The 23,123-nt window shown below is 36.7% G+C and overlaps 1 protein-coding gene across 8 annotated transcripts in view; it reads left to right on the top strand.

The window, feature by feature from the left end:
* The window catches only part of TOX3 (TOX high mobility group box family member 3), a 77,789-nt gene that overhangs the window by 31,362 nt on the left and 23,304 nt on the right, over nucleotides 1–23,123 (top strand). For 7 of the 8 annotated variants that reach the window (XM_051805871.1, XM_051805869.1, XM_051805873.1 and 4 more), the window contains exon 2: nucleotides 21,042–21,107. In XM_051805871.1, coding sequence (XP_051661831.1) covers nucleotides 21,042–21,107 — 66 coding nt within the window. Of the gene's footprint in view, nucleotides 1–12,792; nucleotides 13,648–21,041; nucleotides 21,108–23,123 lie in introns of those variants that run through there. The other variant, XM_051805874.1, reaches the window with a different exon arrangement.

Here is a 23,123-nt window from a genome sequence, read left to right as displayed (position 1 = left end):
TTCCATGTAAGGAAGATGCTCTTCTGTAGACAGTCCTTACTGTCTTCTCTACAGAAATGAGTTTGATGATATTTGAAATAGAATACTGAAAGAGCTTATTTGAGTGGAATGGGCTGAATTGTCCTGTCCCATTGAGCAAGTGATGGTTAACACATTGCACGATGGTGTAACAAATTTCAGGCTTTGAAAATAGAGCCTTTAGGGCAGTTTACTTGACTATGGTAACAGCAGAATTTAGGGCAGTTATCTAAAAGCTCAGTCTTTCAGTATTTCACAGAGATTATTGTTTTGGAATCGTTGTCCCAGAGATCATTATTTCGTTGTAGCAGAGGTTCACATCAGAAGATTTGGAATATGGTTTTTCAAGGAGTTACTGTCTTGGCAAGTCGTAAACAGATGTTTTGGTTCAAAGCTGGCGAGTGTGCTGCATGAAGATACCAGTCAAATTCCATGTTAACAGAATATTCAAGGGACAAAGGACCTTTTCTAGCAGCTTTTGATCAGCTCCCTCTAAAGGAAAGTGCTGTTATGAGTATTACTGCAAACAGTGTGTCAGTGGCACTGTCCTGGAAATGATCATCAGCAACTTGTAGCACAGCATGTCATGTCAGAAGTGTTACAGCCAGTGTGGAAGGTGTTTGGTAGGAAAAAATCTATCTGAGAGCAGTTTAAACGAGCTGTAACAAGAGCTAAGGCAGATTAAGCTACTACAATAAATGAGGAAGAGATGCTCAATGAAATTGTATCCTGAGGACAACATGTGTCAGATGCAAATCTATTACTGCCTCTAAAGAGAAGCAGTGTGGGTTTTTTTAATTTTGTTTAAGTGTAATAAACAGTTGGTGTAACTAACTGGTTTGGTGATTCAGGGCTGATTATTGGGGAGGAAAAAAAAAGAAACTTGAATTTTTAAGTATCGTAGTTAGAACTCAGCTGTGTAGACCACAGGAGGGATATATCATCATTGTTATTCTCAAGGAGTGCAGCAATGCCTACCTGCAAGTAGTTGAAATAGTGGACAAACAATTGTCAAAATCTGGGTTTCTCTAAGCCATACCTGTGAATGAGACTGATGCAGACCATCTGAACTCGCTCTTCCTCATAGGCCAGGTTGTTCCAAGCATACCAAACATAACTTGGATAGAATTCTTTCCTTAGCAGGAACTGGAAACATGCTAGGTATAGCTCTCATGAAAGTCAATGACTTTCTAGGCATGATGCTATGAAGTGCTTAAATTCTGAATGTGTCCATTGAAGTCTTTCCTTGCAAGATTTTTTTATTGATGCACATTTCATAACTGAGTTCAGTATCACAATGCAGTATCACTGTATTTGTTAAAAGAATCAATGTGTAAAAGGCCTATTTTAAAGAAGGGAAGGCTGTACCTGTGCATACATAATGGTTTGAAAGTCCAAGACTACATCATATGAGCAGTTTGTTCTGACAGCAGAAATTAGTATTCACTAGGTGATTAGTTGGCCTTCTACCTTATTCTTTTTAATGTTATAGTTACTATTAAATGCTTTCCTAATGAGTATTTCTGATGTCCTGCTAGCATAGCAAGCAGCTCTATAGTCCACTTCAGGTATAAATGAATTTTCTGTGTTTTTTCTCCTTGATGTCAGCTTATGTATTGTAATGATAAAGAGGAAGAGAAAAGCCATGACTGCTTAAGTTTTCTTCTTCTTCGTACTCAGCAGTGCTTTAAACATTTTACAAAAGGGACGAGAAAACTTATTACTTATTCCTTTTTTTTCTACTTGTTTTTTTTCTACTGGAATAGCTGTGTTGGGAGGGGACTTCAAGGGCCTTAATCTTAATGTCTTCTTCAACAGTAAGAATTTCTCTCTTTGAATTTTGTGGAACTATTGTAAGTTCACTCCTTGTATAAAATTTCAGATTTTTGCCGTTGTTATAACCTCTGCTAATGAAAATGTCCATTAAAGTGTCACAAATATTTTAAATGCATATTCATGCTGTGCTTGAAATCCGGCACATCATTTTCTTAACTAAACCATTAGCATTGATATATACTGTTACTTTGCAAATCTTCACTTCAGCAATTTGTACATGTCAAATTTAACCACTGCACAATACCTAAGAATAATAAAACCATCTGAGTTTAGTGCTGTCTATACACACAGCTCTCAGTATCTCTTCTGATGCTTGATAACAATCATGCTGCTAGATATGTTTTCCAGTGTATAATGCAGAACACAGGTCACCTATTCTAATCATGGCTTCTCAGAACACAAATCCATTAACCTGTAGTGATAACCCTGCCGCAAAGACTCAACACAAACAATGCTGCACTAGGAATGATAGAGTTCATGACTGAACTGCATTTGAAAGGGCATTCTGAATAAACTTAAGAAAGTAGCATAGAAAAAAGTTAATGAAATTTAAGATGAGTTGCCCGTGGTCAAGGCACAACTGCTTCCTGAAGTTTCTTCTCAGAGGAAGACTAATTCCAGCTAGGATATTGCACTAATGTATGCACAGCCTAACTCAGTGTAGAATACTTTTCCTTTTTTCTGAAGAGGTTTAGCAAATACTTTTACATGTTGCTTCAGTGTCACTCAGTCTTGAAGAATTGAAGAGCCACTTCATCACCAAGAGCCAGGGAATAATTCTGGCATGACAGATGATGGTGTTGGTAAAGCTGACATTATCATAACACATCGTCATCGGTTTTGATGAAACATTCCCCAGCACACATCAGCTTGCTGAGGTGAAAATCGACTTCACTTCTTATATCTGTTGTTTGCTTGGTATTTTTTTCCCTTCCAACTCTAACATATCGGGGTTCTCCCTAAATATATGTATGGCATCTTGGAAGCAGATGAATTGATTGCTTTTTTTCCCTTTATCAGGTCTTCAGAGACCTAAGGATAGTTTCTCTGACATACCTTTTTAGACTTTCATGTAACATTGTATCTCTTGCTGTAGGTGGGATTTATCACCTTTGGAGCTGTGTTGAGATCTCTCTCACTTTTGTTTTTATCAAAAGTTCTTTGAAAACTGCTTCAGGTCTCTCTTTTTCATTGTTTAGTGTTTTGATTTTTCTAGCTCCCCACCCTGGCAAAGTGATTGTTTTGATTTTTTTAGCATTAGGCTTCATTCAGGAACTGATTACGGTAAAATATCTGTAAACAGAGACTCCATTTAGAGTAGTTTGTTTCATTATTAACTTGATATTAATCTTTTGGAAGAAGTCACCTCAGACAAAGAGAATTGGCAGACTTATGGATGATTTTGAGAACCATTGGATCTACAAGCTCACATTTCCAAATTGTTTTATGTTGAGAATCAACTCTGTGCAGCAGTCATAAACTGTCCCACACGTGAAAACCCCTTGTGAAGATCTCTGTCCTCACAGAAACATTCATTTATTCTCGAGAATGATCTGTCATTCAAAGAAAGTGGCCAAGGCCAGTTAAGGAAACGTGACAAACTTTAAGCTTGGAATCAATGCAGAGTGCCTGAAATTTTCAGCATCTCAGACAAGCAAATAAGACAGAATCCATCCCATTTTTTTCCTTCCAAAGAGGAACTCAGTGTATATTGATAAAGGTATTTGCACCCACGGATGATAATGCAGATAATACCAACACATTGTAATAGTGGCTCAGGTGAAACCTGATGCCACCAAAGGCTTTCTCGTGGATTGTCTGGTCTCTTGTACAAACCTGGTGAAAAAGTGACCAGGGATTATTGTGCAGTTTTTCTAACGCTGACATAAGAACATGTAATGATGATCAAAAAGAAGCTCAGATCAGCATTCCATCTTACAGACAAGCATTCCTTATGTTATGCAGGGAAGCAGACCACCTTACCAGCAGTTACTTAGTTACTACCGAAGCCTAGCCATGACCATGACCTGTAATGCATTCCCTGGTCAAGAAATTAAATGTACCTACCATAACTACACCTATGTGAGGTCTGTTTTTTTAAATTGTACATCTGTTCATAATTTTTCTTGTCCACACTTTTGGGAATGCTTTCAGATTTTCAGCATAATTTCTGATGCTTGCAGAACCCTTTAAAATTATAACAGAGAATAAGGTGTTCTATGTTTTTTGCTTGAAGTCAGGTACACTTTGAATGCTTTTAAAAAGAAAAGTTTGAGTGCTGTAAATCCAGCTTAGCATGACTGAAGTACTTGACCATGAAAGGACTCTATTTGATTTGTGGCAAAGTCATCTCTGTTCATTTTTGGTGGTCACAGTGAAATCCATCTTACCTCTGTATTGTGTGTACCTATTTTCTGTTTGATTCTGCCGTCTTTACTTCCATTCAACAATGTTTTCCTGGAAGAGTAAGTCCCTGGTGTGCTTAGCAGCTGCATGGAACCACTCATGTAAGACCTGATCAACGTGAAAAAGGGTTGAAGAACTTCCTGGCTAAAAGAAATCTATGTGGGTGTATTTTAATTGCTACATTACCATGACAGTCTACAATATTTATAATTCTAAAGGCTTCTTTGAAAAAGGAAAGATAAGCGGCTTGTGTGCAATAGAAAAAGAGTCAATACATCAGATGCTTGTCAGATAAACATTGTAGAGCTAGCCTGACAAAGGTATTGCAATTGCATGAATCTCTGAGACAGTTTTAAAGTCAAAATCTTAATGCTTTTTGGTGCTTTTACCTCTTCTGATTTCCCTAAGTGATCATAAAGTTATGGAGTCTTTCTAGGAAGTCTCTAAGAATCCTGTTAGGGGCTTTTTATTACATGGCAAATTCATACTGAATTGGTATTCATTTTCACCATTACAGAATAATCAAATCAGTGCTGTCATTATTATACTGTTGAAAAAGAAAATAATGGGGATGTTATGTAACACTGCTAACGTGATGAAGCACTCCTATTAGGTGGGTTTAGGAATGCTGTGGCTGCTGGTTCCAGCCTCAAACAGCGACTGGGGGAGGAAATGGAGGGCGTTCCGTTTGTGGCAGGAGGTTCCGTACGTCCTCGCTTCGACGTGTAATTGTCTTCTGATGGCCAAAAAGGGGATTGCTTTGCCCACCTGTGCTTTCTGCCAGTCTGTGCTGTTAGTTCTGCTGTTAGTGCTGTTAGGGCTGTGTGGACACTACTGTTCCTACTGTCACACATCCGGGGCTGCGAGCTCCTGTTTTCATCGTGATGAGCATCTGACGGTTCTCTCTCCAGAACTCCTGTATTCTTTTGTGATCATCCAAGTTGTTTTCCAAAAAGGGAATAAAGCTTTTAGAGCACGTTGTTAGAAAGTACAAGCAGACCCCGAAAGGTTCAAATTTGACAGGGATGTTGGGAGGCAGGTCAAGTGACTGCCTAATGAAGATGAATGGAGAAAATTGCTGGTACAAGAATCACGTGGTGGGCGCTTAGCCCAGGTTGCTGAAAGTGTGATGGAATCTCACGGCTTCATTTATCAGTGTCATATTTGGGCTAAAAGTGAGCAGTATTGTTCTCATTTCTTCCAGATGGATAGGTCAACTTTAATATTTATTGCTCTTGTAGAACATTTGTTTGATGTATTTCCATTAGCTAGGCAATAATAGAAAAGCAGTGGAGAGAAACATAAAACAGCTCCCTTCCTCTTCAGCTGAAATATGGCATACTCTAATGTGTAAATATTTCTAAGACTGTCACTGATTTTTTAAAATTCTTTATTTATTTGATTACATGATCATATGTATCAAGGAGTTTTATAAAAAATAATTGAAAAGCACAAGGAGGAAATATAAAATATTTGACTTTTGGTGTGTAATTTTTAATCTTTTAATTTTTCATGAGCTTATAATGCCTTTCAAGAGTGGCTTTTGCTTAAGAATGTCAACTTTGTGTAGAGAGAGAGGAGACACAATAACGATGTATTTGCAGGACTGTTATAAGTCTGGAAGTGTTCTAACAAAATCGACTTAAAATATTGGATTTCTGAAATGGAATATAAAAATGTTTATTTCTGTCACCTTCTTTTACTTAATATCTGTTCTCACTAATTACTTTCTCTATGATGAGCAAAGACCACTTAGTCTGAGTTAGTGTAAAATTTAAAATAAATAAGGGATTTAACCATTACAAAATGGTGGCTTGTAGCTAGTAGTGGTACCCCCTGGTTACTGTTTATTAAGTGATTTTTTTCCCCATTATAAGGAATCAGGTTCAAGGCGTTTGACGTATATTATTTTATACTGTGGAAGGAAACTTATCTGTTTGTGAAGCAGGTGTTGTGTTAAGTGCAGTGCAAACATCCTAGCCATATGTTTCTATAATTTAAATTAATTTGGTACAGTCATACTGTTAATCTTTAGTGACTTGTTGATTGGCATTTTGCAGACATATTTCTGGAAGGCACCCAATACCATTTTCTGTAGCCTTTCTGGCAGTAGCAGAGAGTAACATTTCCACAAATTGGAATCTTGTACAGCTCTGGGAAGGGAGCCAAGATTTAAATTAGACAATAACCTCTGCTCTGTATATAGCTTCTATTCTTCAGCTGTAGGGAAAGTGATTTGTTTAATACAGTCAGCTCTGTAGCATATAATAGACTGATATATGAGTCACTCCTTGGCAATGTGTGTTTCTTAAATTTATATAGATTGAACAACTAGTTGGTAATGTACTTAGTTACAGTTGTGCAAACAATAACTATTAGCAGAGCTGAACACACTTAGAAAAAATTGCGTTTGGTTGGTGTTTGCTGAGGGTTCTGCAGAACTGTTGGATTTTAGAACAGTCCTTCTCTTCGTGTGCAGAGGATACAATTTCATTATCATGAGTATTCTTTGAGCTTTGGAAAATCAATAATAAAACTAATAATAAATCTTTTATGTCAGAGTTTAATGCTTTCTGTGTTTCGTATATGGACATGTGTACACAATGTTCCTTAAAAATTAAACTTAGCATCAGTCTGTGTTGTAGCTACATAATCAGGTTGCAGCTCTTTTTGTTTTGCCCTTGTATATTTTTTTCTCTCTCCATGTTAAAATCGGTTGCTGTCAATTGATACCTGTGAATGCAAAGGATTCTTTTCTTTCCAAACAGCAAGAATCTTTTCTTAAAAGGAGAGCTCTTTACACCATTCGGTTCATGTTTATTTAAAAGCTTAAAATCTTTAAAGCAAATCTCACTTTTTGTCCAACAGAAAATTGATTTTGCTAACAAAAATGGTGTGGGTCTGAAAGAGAATATTCAGAAATATGCAAATAAGTAGAGATAGAAATCTGTTTGAGCAGCTGAACAAAGCAATCAAATTTTCTTCATTGAAAGTTTATTTAGCTTCACTGTGAACGTTTTCGAACAAAATTATAAACTACTACTAGTGAAATATTTCTTTTTATAGGAAAAAGGGGCATTCTTTTTAAGCAGAACTATTTTTAATACTTTACATTTTTCTGCCAGGTCTTATATTTACAAAATAAAGCACATTGTAAATATTGAACAATACACAGATATATTTCCTAACAGTTTATAGTACGCTGCATATTCTGGGTGCGTTCCAGGCAGTAGTTAGTATAAATGATATGCCAATCAAAATTATTTTTGCAACTATAACCTGTTATAATGCAGTCTCATATCTGAAACATCAACTTGATATAAGCCAGATCTCTTTTCTTTAGCTTTAACTCTTACATATATAATTTCTCTTGTCCTGAACTAATTCTGCTTCTGTCCTGTAAGCTTCTTGGTAGTACCCAAGAGCAAAGCATAATTTATCAAGAGGGTAGGTAAATCTTAATAATCAGTGCTTCCATTAGGTCATGTACATTTTCTTTTGTTAGTCAGAGGTGAATTGTGTACAGAATCTATAATGTACTTCGGTTAGTAAATAAGTTTTGCACATGTCCAGCATGTCTTTTTCAGACCTTGTTTCTAGTGATTCAGCTTCTGTGTAAAAGCTGACTCTTTTGAAAAAGTCTCCTGTAGGCAGCGAGATGAATACTGAAAATTTGACCATTTCTGTTGGTAAATAAAGTGTGGTTTCACAGTGTGCCAGGTTTGTCACTATTCCTAGCTTAAGGAGTTCCTTCATCTACTGTTATCCCTGCCCCAGGTGAAAAAGAAGCTTTAATTGCATTTACGTCCTCAAATTCGGTTTCGTTTTTTGCAGTGGGACCTCAAAAAGAGTTGTATCAGTATAAGCAAAAGGATACTGAGTTATAGAGCAATTAATTAAATAAGTGAGTGGAGGTTTGAAGCATGATGCACACTGAAGTCTTCTCTGGAAGTTGAGGTCACTTAGCATCATTTCTGCAGGTGGCTGAGCTGACATCATGACTTTGAGTCACTGGAATTGCCTTTAGTTTGGTCCCACTGCTGCTGATATAACCATTTTATGGGTTGCATGGCATATAATCTTTTTCTGGAAGCAGGAGATGCTGTAAATCTCATTTGTTGTTGTTGATCATTCTAATTGTTGATGACTGTTTAGATGAACTAGTAACTTCTGGTGTAAGGGGAATGTGTGGAATTGCCACTTTAAGATTCTGATAATAAAGAAAACCATTAATGAGGTTGAAGTGCTGTGATATTCACAAACTGGAACACCATTCCCTATCTTTGAAGCAAACAGAGATTACTGAGCCTGTAGCATGGGTTGTGCTTCTGAGGGGATGAAGAGACTGGAAAGGGGCCTGACTTTCCCCAAACTTAGGTTTATGAAGGAAAACATAGGAGGAGTGAATACTGTAGAAAGAGAATTTACAATTTAGAATGAGGAAGCAAGCAACCTTTTGAGTTTCCTGTGGTTTTGTTCTGGCTGTGAACAGACAAAGCAATTTTCGCTTGCTCACTAGAAGTGGACATAGGATTTGCAGTTCTGAACTTTTACCCAACTTTGATATCACAAAACCATAATATATTTGTGTCATAAAACTTGGCTAAAGTTGTTATGTGATCTGAAATATAATTAAGTGATGGAACAGTTTTAGGAAACAAACCCCTGAATATACAGGATTTTGTGAGAATGCACTGACTGCACATCTTACTTCTGCTGCCCAAAGATTTCTGATCTCTGGGAAATTTTCCATTCTAAAAGTGGGATGGAATGGTAAGGTTCAAGATATAAAAATGAGAGAACTCCCTGTAGTTTACAGCTAGTTGTAACAGGCATCTGCCTGCTAGAAACATGTGGTTACGGTACAAAGTATTATTTGGTTCCATCAGAGTGATTTCTGTATCAAAAGTACTGTCTTGGAGACACCCAAAGAAATATTTCTGTGGAGCTCAGGTCATTATCATGCTATCAGCTGATAAGGAAAACTCCCATTTGACCTTCAGTTATGAACCTGGCTTGTAATTGCCAGGTATTCCTAGGAATGTCTTGCACAGTTTCTAAATATTCTTACAAAGAAAGTTCATGAAGAGATTACAGCTTTTATACATCTACTGATTATGATTATGGTTCATACCTCCACTTTGAATTCAAACTAAAGCTACATCTGATTATTATAAATTCAACTAAGTATTCAACTTCTTGCATGTCCTTGGTATGAATAGCAAGAGACTGAATTATGTCAGTCCACTAAAGTAGGAGAATATATTCAGAGTGTGAGTTGTGAGCTGTGGAACAGCTTGGCAGCAGAAATGCCACTAGGATCTGCTGTCTCTCATACTTCGAGAAAAGAAACTCAAGAATTTGCATGTAGCAAAGCTTGTGCTTGCTTACATCGAGATACGAAGAGTACCACTTGAGTGTTCAAGTGAGCTTTTATTACCATTTGTTGTCATATTAAAAAACATTGTTTTTTCTGTGCCATCTGAAAATTATGGGAAGAAATTACTGGTGTGCTTTTTAATATACACTTAATTCTAACACTAATTAGTCATTAGTATTTTGAAACATCAATGCTGACAGTCAGCTGAGGACTTTTGAGAGGTCTGGCTTTATGATGGTGCCAGGCATTTCCAACCCTGCATGTGTGAGATACTTAATATGGGATCTCCATATTTTAACATTAGGATTTTTTCTAATATGAAGGTTTGAGTGAAACTTTATTAATTTCATTCGTCGTAAATGGAATTTGCCGTGTACCCTTTGTGTGTCCTCAACTCTCGGCAGAACCTCAGGGGCTGCAATCAATATCAGAAGTAATTTCTGTGCCCACTTACAAGAAGAAATACAGTGACCCAATTAAGTGAAGAAAATGCTAGACTGTAGTAACGGATGAAAATGCAATTAAAGTAGGTTACTCACCTACAAAATAAAGTTTCTGCTGCCCAAAACGTTGCCTTTAGGTTGAAATAAAACAGTGGGAAGCTAAAGATAGATAAATTAAGCCTGATTAGTCTCTGTGGCATAAATTAGGAATACAAGCTAGCATGAGGGATTATTCTACTCTTAAATTTAATTCTCCTGTACTGTTATTGCAGTGCATTGCATCCAATTCCATCTTGCATGTTTAAATAAAGTCAGTTGTTGCTGATGACTCTCCAGAGGCCTCCCTGCTGTGGGACTTGTAATCCAGCCCCAGCTAAAAATAGTGGAGGAATTCTCCAGGTTTCAGGTTGATGTGATAAAGAAAGAGGAGGAAGTGATGTGTTAAGTGCCTGTTCATAATGCATCTGTGATCTATATTATATTGCTTTGGTCAAGGGTCACCATCACTGATTAGTGCTGGGGTTGGGCTATTTCTGGGTGGGTTTTCTCATTTTCTTGTTTATGTGTAATAAGGGTGATTATATCCCACAACCTGTCTTTGCAATAGATGGCTTCCTTTGCACTGCATTGCATAAAATGAAGTAGAGGTAATGGAGACTTTAAAAAAATGCTGTTTATCTGTTGGGTTATGATTAGTGCTTCTGAAGTGCAAAGTATTTAATTTCATAAAAAATAGCAGGAACCCATGGTATCAACATGGCTGAGAGTTGAGATATTTAAGATTTTATACATGTGCTGATTTTAACCTGCAAGTATCCTGACTGATCCTCCATTATGATTATTATAAAATGTCTACATCTGCTTCACCCTTTCTCTATCAATTTTATATTTAAAACTTGATATAATTTGCTAGTGTAGTAGAGCTGAATCACAGTCCAGAATGGAATTTACAATTTTCGCTGAAGTGAGTGAAATTTGATATAAGATTGTAAGAAAAGCTACTTACAGCCCAATTGCAGTATAATCACATCACTTCAAATTCGTGTGCGAAAATGTTACAGTAATCTAGAATATAGTGATATAAAACTATTTCTTGGGATTCTAAGTTATAAAATGCTGTCATTATGTTAAGAAATGCTTATATTCAATGCTTAGATGGTTTATATAAAACAAATGAGGGGGGTAGACATGATTAACAGCTTGATTGTATGAATTTATTGCCTCGAAGAGGAAAGTGAAGTACAAGTGTTCACAGGGCAAAACCCCTGCTCCCCCCCCAAACAACCATATTAAAATATCCCTTGCAGCAGTTAAACTGTTGGGGGTAAAGGGATACTCAGAGGTGTAGAGAGGGAGTTGAAGAAGGGCTGTTAGCGCTGACCCTACTGTGTTGGGGCAGGAGTGCATGTGGTGCCCAGAATCAGGCCCATAGATTTGGTTCGGGTCTTTCTTGAAAATTATTTTGCAGTACCACATGTGCACGTTGGGGCCATTCTGAGAGGCTGTTGATCTTCTTCTGTTTTGTAAATATCGTGGAGAATAGAGGCATTTCCACCTTCTCACAGTGCCTACCTAGCAAAGGGAGCAATTGTGCTTTATCCTTGCTTCAGTTCTTTAGAGCTGTTGTGGGGAAAAAAGCATAATTTAACCACCATCTGTCCTCAGATGTCATTGGAAATGAAATCTTATGTATAATTTCAGCTGTTTAGTGAAATGTAACTCATAAAATACATACATCAAATGGGTGAATTGAAACTGAATGTTTGAGAAGACCTTTCTTATGTGGAATCCAAATTTCTACAAAGTTGTAGAAAAATACATATAAGCAAGAGACTTAGCCATATCAGTAAGTTCTTTTTGCATTTTAGCAGTATTTTCCTTCCATGACAATTATGTTTAATCTGGTTTATTGTAGCGACAAGTATGTGCTCATGAGAGTGATTGTGAAAATAACTTCGTCGTTCATCACAAACTCCTCTAGGTTAGAAAGCAAAGAAAGAAAATATGTTCTTTAAATATTTATATATTTTCAAACAAATACTTAAACTACAGTGGCCTCTTCTTGGCTTTGTTACTGAATGTCTTAACATTTGGTCTCTTCCCATATTTTAAGCTTCAGGCAACAACAGGGTGTAATGATAGGGAATGTACTTCAGAACTCTGTGAAGTAACAGCTGTAGATCTGTTCGAGTCTTTTTCATGTGAATCTCAGTGGGTTGAGCTAAGTTTGATATTTGTATTAACCTTGTACAGAGGAAAAGCAGTCTTAGTATATGTAGGAGGATGCAGAGATTATACACAGAATCCGTGTTCGAGTGTCCACTTTACTACCTTTGAAGGCCCAGCTCCACAGACTGTGGACAGACATTCTTGTCTACAGAGTCAGAATGGTAAATTGAAACTCTCTGAACATCTGACAGCAAAATTGTTGGTATGTTTGTCTTGGAGAGCACTTTCAATATTCAGACTAATTTTATAACACCTTAATCTTGTATAAATATTAGGACCAGGACTGGCCTTTGGACTACCTTTTAATATTTATGCATTTAAATATGGAATAAGTAGCACTGAAAATCTGGCATATATTGAATTGCCTTGACTGTCAGTCAACAGAATAATAATACTGTGCATATTCATACAAAATTACTTCTTGCATATAAAAACATTTATAGAATGTGTCCTTCTTAAGAGATCTGAAAATGTCTAACATGAGACCATTAAATATTCCTTTCATTACTGTTCCTAAGACTTGCTCAATATCGTACTTTGCAAAATACCATTCAGTTACAGCTTTTGGCTGTGGAATTCACTGAAGGAGTTCATATTAAAGAGTTTGGCTGGAATCACTGAGATTAAGTCAGTGCTTTTTATTGTTATTGTCAAAGTTTTTATTTGCTGGCTGAAAGCTTTTAAAGTAACTTCAAATGTTTCCATTCTAATTACTTTCCTAAAACTTTTAAATCTGTACTATCTGCAGTATGTCTGATGGATATTTGAGGCTATATGAATAAAATATGTCTGTTTTTCTTTAGGATCTTGCTCAACTGTTTTATCCCACTGCGAATTTTTTTGGCTCTCAGCAAAGAGCTGCAGAATGTGTGTATACTTATATATACACACATAGCCACACTTATATAAGGATATAGATAACAATTAGTGCAGCAGATGTTTGAGACTCAAAAATCAGAATCTAAATGGTCCCCTGAATTAAAGGCTTTAAGATTTTAAATATCAAAAGACTGTCACATGTATGATTGTACAGATACTTATGTACAGATTCAGTAATTAATGAACCACTAATGAGATTATTCATTTGCCTAAAATTCAGCATTGAGGATGTGACTGCAAAGCTGGGTACTTTATATTTTAGTGTTTTGTGCTCTTGTCTCTTGGCTTGTTGCTCATCAGCAAAGTGGTTGTAAGCAAATTCAGCTTCTGACATGAAATCCCCTATAGGAACTCCTTTTGTTTTCAGCAGGGCCTGCTTTTACTCCAGGTTATTGCAGGATCCTGATGTGTGATAGAGAATGTTGATGGGGCAGAAACAGAAGTAACTGTCACATAGTGAGTTTTGGTGGCCGAAGTTGCCAAGGGTGACACTTTCCGGGTAGGTTTTTACAGGTCTGTGAAGAGCTGTCCTAGAAAATTTGCAGAATTTAGCAGGAAATAAACCCACTTCCAGAAAATATGAACTACTGAAAATAAGAAAACGCTGTAATCTGTCTCAGAAAGCTGATTGCTATTGTACTATTCTGTAATAATAACTAATAAATTTTTTCTAAGAATATGAACAGAAAGGGTCAAGTATAAACATGGCACAAGTTACCTAGCAGTTCAGTACTTCATGAAGTTCTTCCAAAATGTTATCTTTTGCTGACAAAAGCATTGTCTCTGTGCATGTATCTGTACCCTTGTGCACACACACATAGCAGTTTGCTCTTAGATGTAACTGGGATATATTATCAGCTTACTGCCATGTGGTCAGAGGCTGACCCAAATGGACAGACAGCCTTTTGCCTGCATCTGGTCTGACTCTCCATTTCCTTTATGCTCAGTGGCTCAATCCATAACCTCCTATAGTTGCCTGTGTCTGTGGTCAATAATACTTCTTGTGTTGGGCAACACATACTGTTTCTTCTAAAACATTAGCATTCTGCCAGGGGAGTACTGAAATTTCTGCGGGTCATGACGCAGTGTCAAAATCAAGGCTACCATTTTACATTCATTCCGAGATGAAATTGTGCATTTACAACATTTAAAAAAATGCTTCATTCACTTACAATGACATAAATTCCTATCAGCTTTAGAGGTATTGCATCTGTGTACCAGCAACTAAAATCTGCCTCATGGTTTCTAGTAGCAGAATGAAAATAGAATACCTGTATTTTTTAAAATAATATAGATACTGCCTACTCCTTCTGAAGTATTGAAACTGCTATGAAGGACTTGCTCTTCCAGAAAACACTCTGCTCCTGCTATGAACACATCATGCTTACAGAGAAAGCCTCTACACAGATTAGCTGGATATCCATCTAGAACAGGAATGATTGCAGATTTTTTGACTTTTTTTTTTAATGTTCATTGAGAAAATAAATTGTGTTTCCTGATGAGAAAACCCCAGTATTTAATTTAATGCATCTAGTGAAGACACTGCTGTGCATAGATGGTGATAGTTAATACTACTTAAAAAAAAACTCCCCTGTCCCAGCCCTCCTCCCACTTCATCTACTTCTGTTGCCAGAATAATTTTAGTGTATATTGTTTTGTTTGGAATAATCAGGCTGAAGTAGCATTAGTCCAGCTTCTCATCTTTTAATTACAGACAGTTTATTGTCTATGCTGTCCCACTTTCTGCATGGTTCCCCACCAGCCAGCTAGACTTAGCAATCTCCATTAATTTAATTTGGCATTTCATTCAATCAGACAGGCTGTGAACATGATGAATTTTTTTTTTTTAAATAACACAATGCTCATTCTTAATTGATGTCCTTATCAGACATTGTATTTGCCAGAGCTGTAATTATTGGTCAGGCAGCAAAATCAAATCTGCCCAAATGCTGTGAAGATGTTCTCCGGTGAAATTATTGAGATATAGTACTTAGACCTGCAAAGTAATTTAGTTTTGGTCTGTAATTACATCTTTTGGGATTGTTATCTTCCTTTTTACTCATAAGGATAGTGTAACCTCAGAGGAATTAATTTGCCAAATATGAAGATAAAACTGAGATCCTTGCCATCATATATGTTTGTGCAAGTGGATATTACTCTATATAAAACCGTGAGGGTGCTCACACCATAAAAGAATGATTTTATTAATGGCCATACTTTAAAAAATATGGCTTCTAATTTTACTGCAGAAATACAGGAAGTGTGATCAGTTGAGGGTGCCATTTTCCATAAGCAGTAAATTAGAATCAGAAATTATAGAATTTGGATGTGTAACTGTCTAAAATACATACACAAGTGGATATGTAGTGCTGTGACAGACTAGAGCTTGTTCTGCAAGCAATGAGAATTTTGACTGGAAATACTATCCTGAGAAACTTTAAATGCATATTTTGACTAAATATTAACTAATAATTAAGAAAGAACTGTTAGTGTCATGATAATTAAGCCAGAAGTCTGTTTTTCAATAAGGGTTGGGATAATTAATTAAAAAAATTAATTAAAAAAACAGGGGAGGAAGTGGATTCTGTAATAACCAATAATTTTTTTATTTATTCTCCATAACATGGAGGCTTTGAGTATAGAATTGCAGTAATTCCTTTTAAGCAAAATTTAAGTTGATGGATTAGTTATGAGAAGATGATAAAATGTGTTTCATTCCTGTTTTGGATATATTTTGTTTGAGTTTCTCATTTGTGACATTTATTCACATTCCATGGTTTTGCTGGTATTCTGTTCTGGAATAATAACCCTTCCAGTGGGTTATTCTTCCTTGAGGTTGCACTATGAAACAGCAATATTATAAAATGAATTATTTAGAATATCTAATGAATTTGCCTGCTGAATTAAATTTTCTTTTTGAGCATAAAAATACTAGTATTTTTGCTCCATTGAGATGCTCAGATAGAAGTCTGGGCTCCTTTATGTCTGGTTTTAAGTTATTTATGTATTTCTGCATTTGGCCTCTTGAGGAAATGAATAGTTGTGCGTGAGTTCTAATGTTTTTCGGATTAGAGCTGCACCACAATTGAGTTGATTTAAAAACAGAAATGCAGAAAGTTGATAAAAATTACTAATGACTGAATGTTTTAAGTAAAATCAGTAGCAAAATTCCCATTAACTTTTATAGGTTCAAAATGTTATTCTGTGTCCGTAACACCTTCAAAATTAGTTATCTGCCTTACTTTTGAAGATTTTTTTTTTACTATTGTGGAGTTTTTTGGCATAAATTTCTCTTTTGATTTTTTTTTTTTTTGTTTCTTGCTGTGATGAATCAATCACAGTTGCCAAAGAAGAGCCACGAGAGTGTCCACAATTTAACATTTGAGATTTTTGGAAGATCTTTTTAGTAGGAATTCAGACTCAGTGAACATTTAATCACTGATTCTTATCCCAGACTGCCAAGGTTTTCTGTGACGTTCATCATATCAGACTTGTGCCTTAAAACAACTGCTCATTAGTCTCAGCTTTCATAACCAACCAGTTTTTAAGCTCTGGTGAGTACAAAGGGGAGCTTGAAAACCCAAGTAGTGTTGTGCTGTGCAGATTCCAAGTGGCTTATCCCTTGATTTACAAACAGATATCCTAACATCTGGCCCCAGAGGTTTGGTCAATGAAAACATGCAGTTTGTAGCAGTGATACAGTTTTTATATCCCCAGTGCTGGGTAGGAGTTGATTGGGTCTTCATTAGGGCATACGCTGGGGAAGGACTAGAGGGCATGAATTTTCCCTTAGCATTGCAAATATACACCCTTGCTAGAAAAGCTGAATAAGGCTGGGTGTTGGGCTTCAGGTTTGGTAGTCAAAGCTGAGAGAAGAGCTTCAACCAGCTATTTGAGAAAGAATCAGATTTCTGGAAGTGCTTTATACAAGGTGTTACAAAGCATCATCCAGTCTCTCTCATTACAGTCCCCATGTCTGTTCATACAGATTCCAGCAGGGCCCAGATCCGAGTGCCCTTACAACATGCAGGAGTAGAGTCCTGAATTGTCAAAGTTTTAATGCAATGATTTGCATGCAGAATGGAAGTTGCGATTCAAAACCAGTTCAGAAGAGGTTTTGTTTGTTTGTTTGTTTTTGTTTCATGAAATGGGCATATGTGTGTGGTTTCCATTGGTTTGAGGTGGCAGCCAGTTGGGGGACTCAATGTGTTCATCAACACTGAAGATGGAGTTTGAGCTTCTGAAATCAAAGGAAACAAATCATAGTTTGTAATGCAATGGTGTGTATTGCCAAAGCAAGCTGAAAACATTTTATTCTTTCATAGTCATAGAGTGAGGGTGCTCTGAGATCTTTAGATGAAAAAGTTTATACTAAACCTTGCTAACTGCTCTGGCTAAGTAATTAACAAAGCATCCCAACACCAGCACAAAACAAAAAGATAGCTGGACTAAATGCTGCATCTTACTCTTCTTCTATCCCAGGGAAACCCAAGAGGTGGGAGCCTTCACAAGTCTACCTGGGCAGGCCAAATTGCTTTAATTTGAATCCCTGCTGACAATTATACCAATGCTCTGGGATGTTTATGAGGGTTCTGAGCAGGGGATCCTTTTGAAAATAAATGGAGAAAAATGTTGACTGCAACAAGAGTCATTTCACAAAAAATTATTTTACTAAAATAGACAAGAACCCCTTGTTCTATTTAGAATGATTTATAACTGTTCCCAGCTGATCACAAAGTGTTTCTAAATTAAAAGCCATTAATTATAGCCTTATATAGATACAAAGATATGCAAGAAGTGCTTTGTAATTCCAGCTCTGCACTTCAGGTGAGAGCTTTTTAAATTACTTGGACCATTGGAGCCACCTGCTTGACTAAATGCTGAGGGCCCTGTGTTTCAGTACTCATCAGTGCATTGCAGTGTTAACATTGTTACTGATTTTTCTCATTTCTCCAGGGCAAATACTAATTAATGGATACAATTCACAGCTGATTAGCTGTAGTTTCTTCAGTAATTACATTCGCAGACTAACTGTTCAGAAGAGGATTTCTAACCCAGTTCTTATTTCACTCTAAGCTTAATTTGTTTTTTGAATTGTTTAAGTCCTTAAGATAATAACCATTTTATTTTCTTTTGTTGTTATAGGTACCATTAGATAATAAGGAAGTTTAATCTTAGAAATACTCACTGATAATTGTTGTGTGCCTTCAATGGATTTCCAATTCAGAGACAAAAAATAAATGTAAAGAATATTAGTTGTTATCCATACTAACAAAAGCTGAAATATTCCAGTTTCTGACATCAGTGCCTAAGTCATACACAATAGGGTCTTAAATATTATAACCCAAGAACAGAATGACTTGAAGGACCTGTAACCTGTACCTGTAACTTTTAGCTTTGACATTCCTTGTTACATAATTTGCTTCTAGTCTTAATAAAATGGAAAATTAAGTTGTCACTCTCTCTTTGTTTTACTTTAATAAAACAGAAAGGAATAAAACCACATGGCAATCAGAACAGCAGTAGCTGTGGTGTGAGCAATACACATAGATCAAAACAATGTAGAATTTTACTTTTCAAGGTTAAAGATCAGCTGCATTTCTGTTGTGAGGCCCTGGAGCCCCCAAGAGCCCCTATATTAAAACAGGATGGGGGGTTTCCACACTTATTTATGTTAGAGTTGTACTTGCCTAGTGCACCTTTGCACTTGGGTGTCCTTTGAAAACTTGATTTTTTTATTTTTCTTTTTTTGTTCCTGTAGAAACAACAGCTCTATTTGAGCCATTTGAGTTTTTTATGTAAATCTTTCTTAGTTTGTCACTAACTGACATGAAAAATTCTCTCCTGTCGATTGCACTGTTGAGCTGAAGTACTGTCTTTGTGCAACAAATCCACACACACATCCCTATGTGCCAAAACAGTCATTTGAATGTGCAATTTTACTTGAATTTTTTAATCTCTGAACATGGGTGACATCTGGGCTTTTAAAAATGGATGACATTACTTGAGTATCTGCATAGCTGGGGATAACAGAGTTTTAATAGCTATGAGGCAGCCTACATATTGTGTTAAGGCCTCTGTTGCTGAACATGTGTTATAGGTTGAAAGATTCAGTATGATAAGTACACAAATGGAATTTGTTACTTCAGAATGAGGGATCCCATCTTGTATTGCTCCCCCCTGCGTGCGATTGTCTTCTGATTTTGTTGGTGTCAGCTGTTGTCCATCTGACAATTCAGCAGGTACACAAGGCTCCAATTCTTTGTGTCTATCTTTTTTTTTTTTTTTTTTATCTCCTTTCACTTTTTGTCTTAATTTCAGAAATGGCTGTTGGAGTTTTTAGGGAAAACTCCAGTGAGTGGTCCCTCCAGTGAGGAATTGGAGAGTCAGGGTCTGAAACATTTCTCTACTAAAAACGATCAGAACCAAGTGCAGCTGTAGCAAATTGAGCTGAAGCAAAGTGGTTTTTCTTTCAGGAGAGGTTCAGCTGCTCTGAAAGCACAGCAGAGTTTCTTGCTTGGAAAGAACAATCTGTGCAAGTGTATGGTTACCCATCCTCATACACTGGTTGCAGAGCTTATTCTGCTGTTAGGAGTGTTTGCTGTTGTGGGGTTGAGGAGAGGGCAGGTCCACCAAGATCTGGCAAGATAAAACAAAGCCTTCCTGAAAAAAATTGCCTTATAAAGCTCAAAAATGGAAGTTAAGTGAAGAATGCTTAGCGTGGCTTTAGCAGCAGTGATGTGGTAGGGACAGCACAGGGGCTTTTCCCTCAGCCCTCTTACCTTGCAGTGTGCTCTGTGCCTGGTAATAACAATGTGCACGTGTGAAAGTCTCTTTTGCTGGTAGCTGCAATGCAGGCCTGGTGTCTGTTCCTTGAAGCAAAGACTCTGGATACCTGCCTGGCTCCAGGAACACGTGCAGAATTAGTTACCAGCCTTACATGCCTTTGGAAGTGCTGTTGAAGGGCATAAGGCACGGTATTATGCTGATAATCTCTCTCTTTTCTGTACTTAGTCTGAAAAAGTCTTTTCTTCTGTGCTTAGAAGAAAAAGTACTTGAACAAATGTTCATACTTGAGAATTTGGAAGAAATGACTCCATGGCATCCGATAAAATCCCTTCCCATCACTGGCATGTGAGCAGACTTGCACCTCAGTGACAGCAAGTGGGCACTGGGCCACTCCACCCTGAGCAGATCTCGGGGTGTCAGTTGTTCTGATTTCCAAAATCTTCAGGTGTTAATGTTCACTGGGGGCATGGGAGCTCAACTGGAATGAAGGATAAACAAAGGGGGATTGTTTGGCTTTTTAATTTCGTGGAAATAATGGGATTTTAGGAACCACATTGTGGATTCTCATTCTTCCCCTTACTGACCTTCAGCTCTTTAAAACCAGGTCTACTTGTAATAGTAACATGCCAGCCACTTCTGACTGCAGCAGTCCTCCAGATCAGGATCATCGAGAGCGATATTGTAATGTGTGTCACGAAAGGTGTAGTTGAGTAGAAGTGACTTTTCTGGAGAACAGTCTTTTTCTAATGGACTTGTGATTTCCAAAGTCACCTCTAGGTCTGTGGGGTGGCTTTGCTGCATGGACAAAACAAGTTGAAGAGATATGTATTTTCCATGTACAGACTGGGGCATGTAGAGTATGTAATAATAATAGTAAAAAGAATAAAGCTGAATCCAATCTAGTTCTGACTTCAAAGAACATCTGCAAAATTACATCTTATCTGTTTGCTGTTTTGTTTTTGTTGTGTTTTTTTCTCCCCCAACTCTTTATACGCCAGTAATGGGGTAAAGAAAAGTTTATCGTGGCATACATTAAATCCAAATATTTATTTTTCTTTCAGTTTGGAAACAATAACAACTACATGAACATGGCTGAGGCAAATAATGCATTTCTTGCTGCAAATGAGGTAGATGTTTTTATTTTTTATCTATGCTCATATTCTGCTGTTTGCTGTGATAATTTAACAGACTTTGAATGGATGAAGAGTGAAGTGCCGAATTTCTGCGTGTTTTATGGAGCACAAAATAAAGACTTTAATGAGAAAGAAAATAACCTGACAGCTCTCCATTACTAGTCAATTTAGCTGTCCATAAGGCTGTTACTTACATAGCATGTCAATAGAAACAAATCTGCTTTATGTATGGAAAAAAATTATGAACAGAAGGAAACAAATAAAAAGCACAGTAGGTGTAGACTTGGAAAGCAAGCTTAGTAATAGTCATTACTAGCTAATGTTCTAATTTTTGTTATAGATACAAATGTTTTAATTTGGGTTCTTAATACTCATACAAGTTAGAAAATCAAAGCCAGCTTTGTTGCCTGAAGTGTGTGTGCTATACATGAAGGAAACTTCTGACCAAGATCCAGAACAAATCTGGAGGCTGGGCTGGCGGAGGCTGGCTGTGTTGTGGAGGGGATGTATTTGATCACTGCCTTTGAGAATGGAAGCAGGAGAAAGGTATGGCAGCTACAGGCTCCATGTATTTGTTATGGTCACCTTGCAGTCAGTTACTAGACCATCAACACGCCAGTGCTGACCCCAGCTCCAGACCAAAACAGCTTTTGCTCATGGCCAAAACCTAACAGCTCTGACTCCAAAGGGAAGGACAGAAAATGCAAGATGCACTGTGTACTGTGTGCATGGCAATATGGACAACAAGAACTACTGATCCTCCCAACACAAGGAAAGGTCAGAAAACTGGGCAGCCCCGATTTTACGTGTTGTAAGTCAGTATTCAGTCGCAGGTATTCCTGTGCACTTCTAAAACAGTTATCTCAGAGAAAATGAGCAGAAAGGTGTAACAATAAATACGAAGGTTAGAATTAAGAGTAGGATTTTATGAATCATTTATACAATGGTCACCATCTCTTTTTACCCAGCAAGACTGCTTAGATAAGGGAATATTGTTTGGCACTAGCTCCAGTGTTATTTGTGATAATGAACACAAACCCCATCTGTAATGACAACATGATGTTTCTTTCTGTAGAATTTCTTTCCTACATTTGAATCAAACATTGATGAAAGCTCTGCTGCCAGCAGCTGTTCAGAGACAATTTAATTCCAGCTGTGATAATTCACCGTGTCAGACATTGGCTGTTATATGTTGATACAACAGTTCTCCAGATTTGCATTTTTATCAAAAGGAACAAATGTTTTGAACATTTCAGTACAGATGGCATTTAACCATGCAAACAGTTTTGGTTTTTTTTAAAAATATGTAAGATATAAATATTTGAAAAGTTAATAACTTCAAAAAATGTGATTGGTAAGATAAATCTCACAAATGTTATACCATCTTCTGGTCATAACAGCACCTTTCTGCAGTCCCAAATTGCACACTATTCAGGCTCCTTTTACAGACTGAATAGCCCAGTGATTTGGATTTAAGACTGTTTTGCTAAGAGGCTTGCTTTCTTCTTAGATTACATCTATTTTATCCTCACTCTTAGGTCCATTATATGTTTAAAATATGTATATATATACACACATATTTGGGCAAGTTATAGAGTTAAAATTAAATTCACATTTAAAAATGTTAACGTATTCATCAATTTACTCTCCCATTTGTAGAAAGCTATAAGTACTAAGATGAATGCTACTTTTCTGAGTAAAATATTGTAATATTATCTAGCTGTGTTCTATATTTATACAGCTGTCCTAGAGTTATTCTGTTAGATGGGAAAAAAAAGATCCAGTCCTTATAATTACTAATATCTCATAGATATGTCAAGTAAAGAGAGGTTCAAATGTACTATAATAATACTGATTTCACTGAACCCTTTTGCTTGAACAAGGAATAAAAATATGATTAAGTGTTACTGTTCACATTAAAGCATCAACCTAACTTTGCAATTACCACATTACAATGTATTTAATTATAGTGGTTTTACATTACATGAATGTAGCTTTCTCAGTATTATT

Source organism: Manacus candei, unplaced genomic scaffold, assembly GCF_025592945.1.
Source record: "Manacus candei isolate 608988 ecotype Guabito, Panama unplaced genomic scaffold, ASM2559294v1 h1tg000065l, whole genome shotgun sequence".
Lineage (NCBI taxonomy): Eukaryota > Metazoa > Chordata > Aves > Passeriformes > Pipridae > Manacus > Manacus candei.
This window is presented reverse-complemented; position numbering and strand designations above follow the sequence as displayed.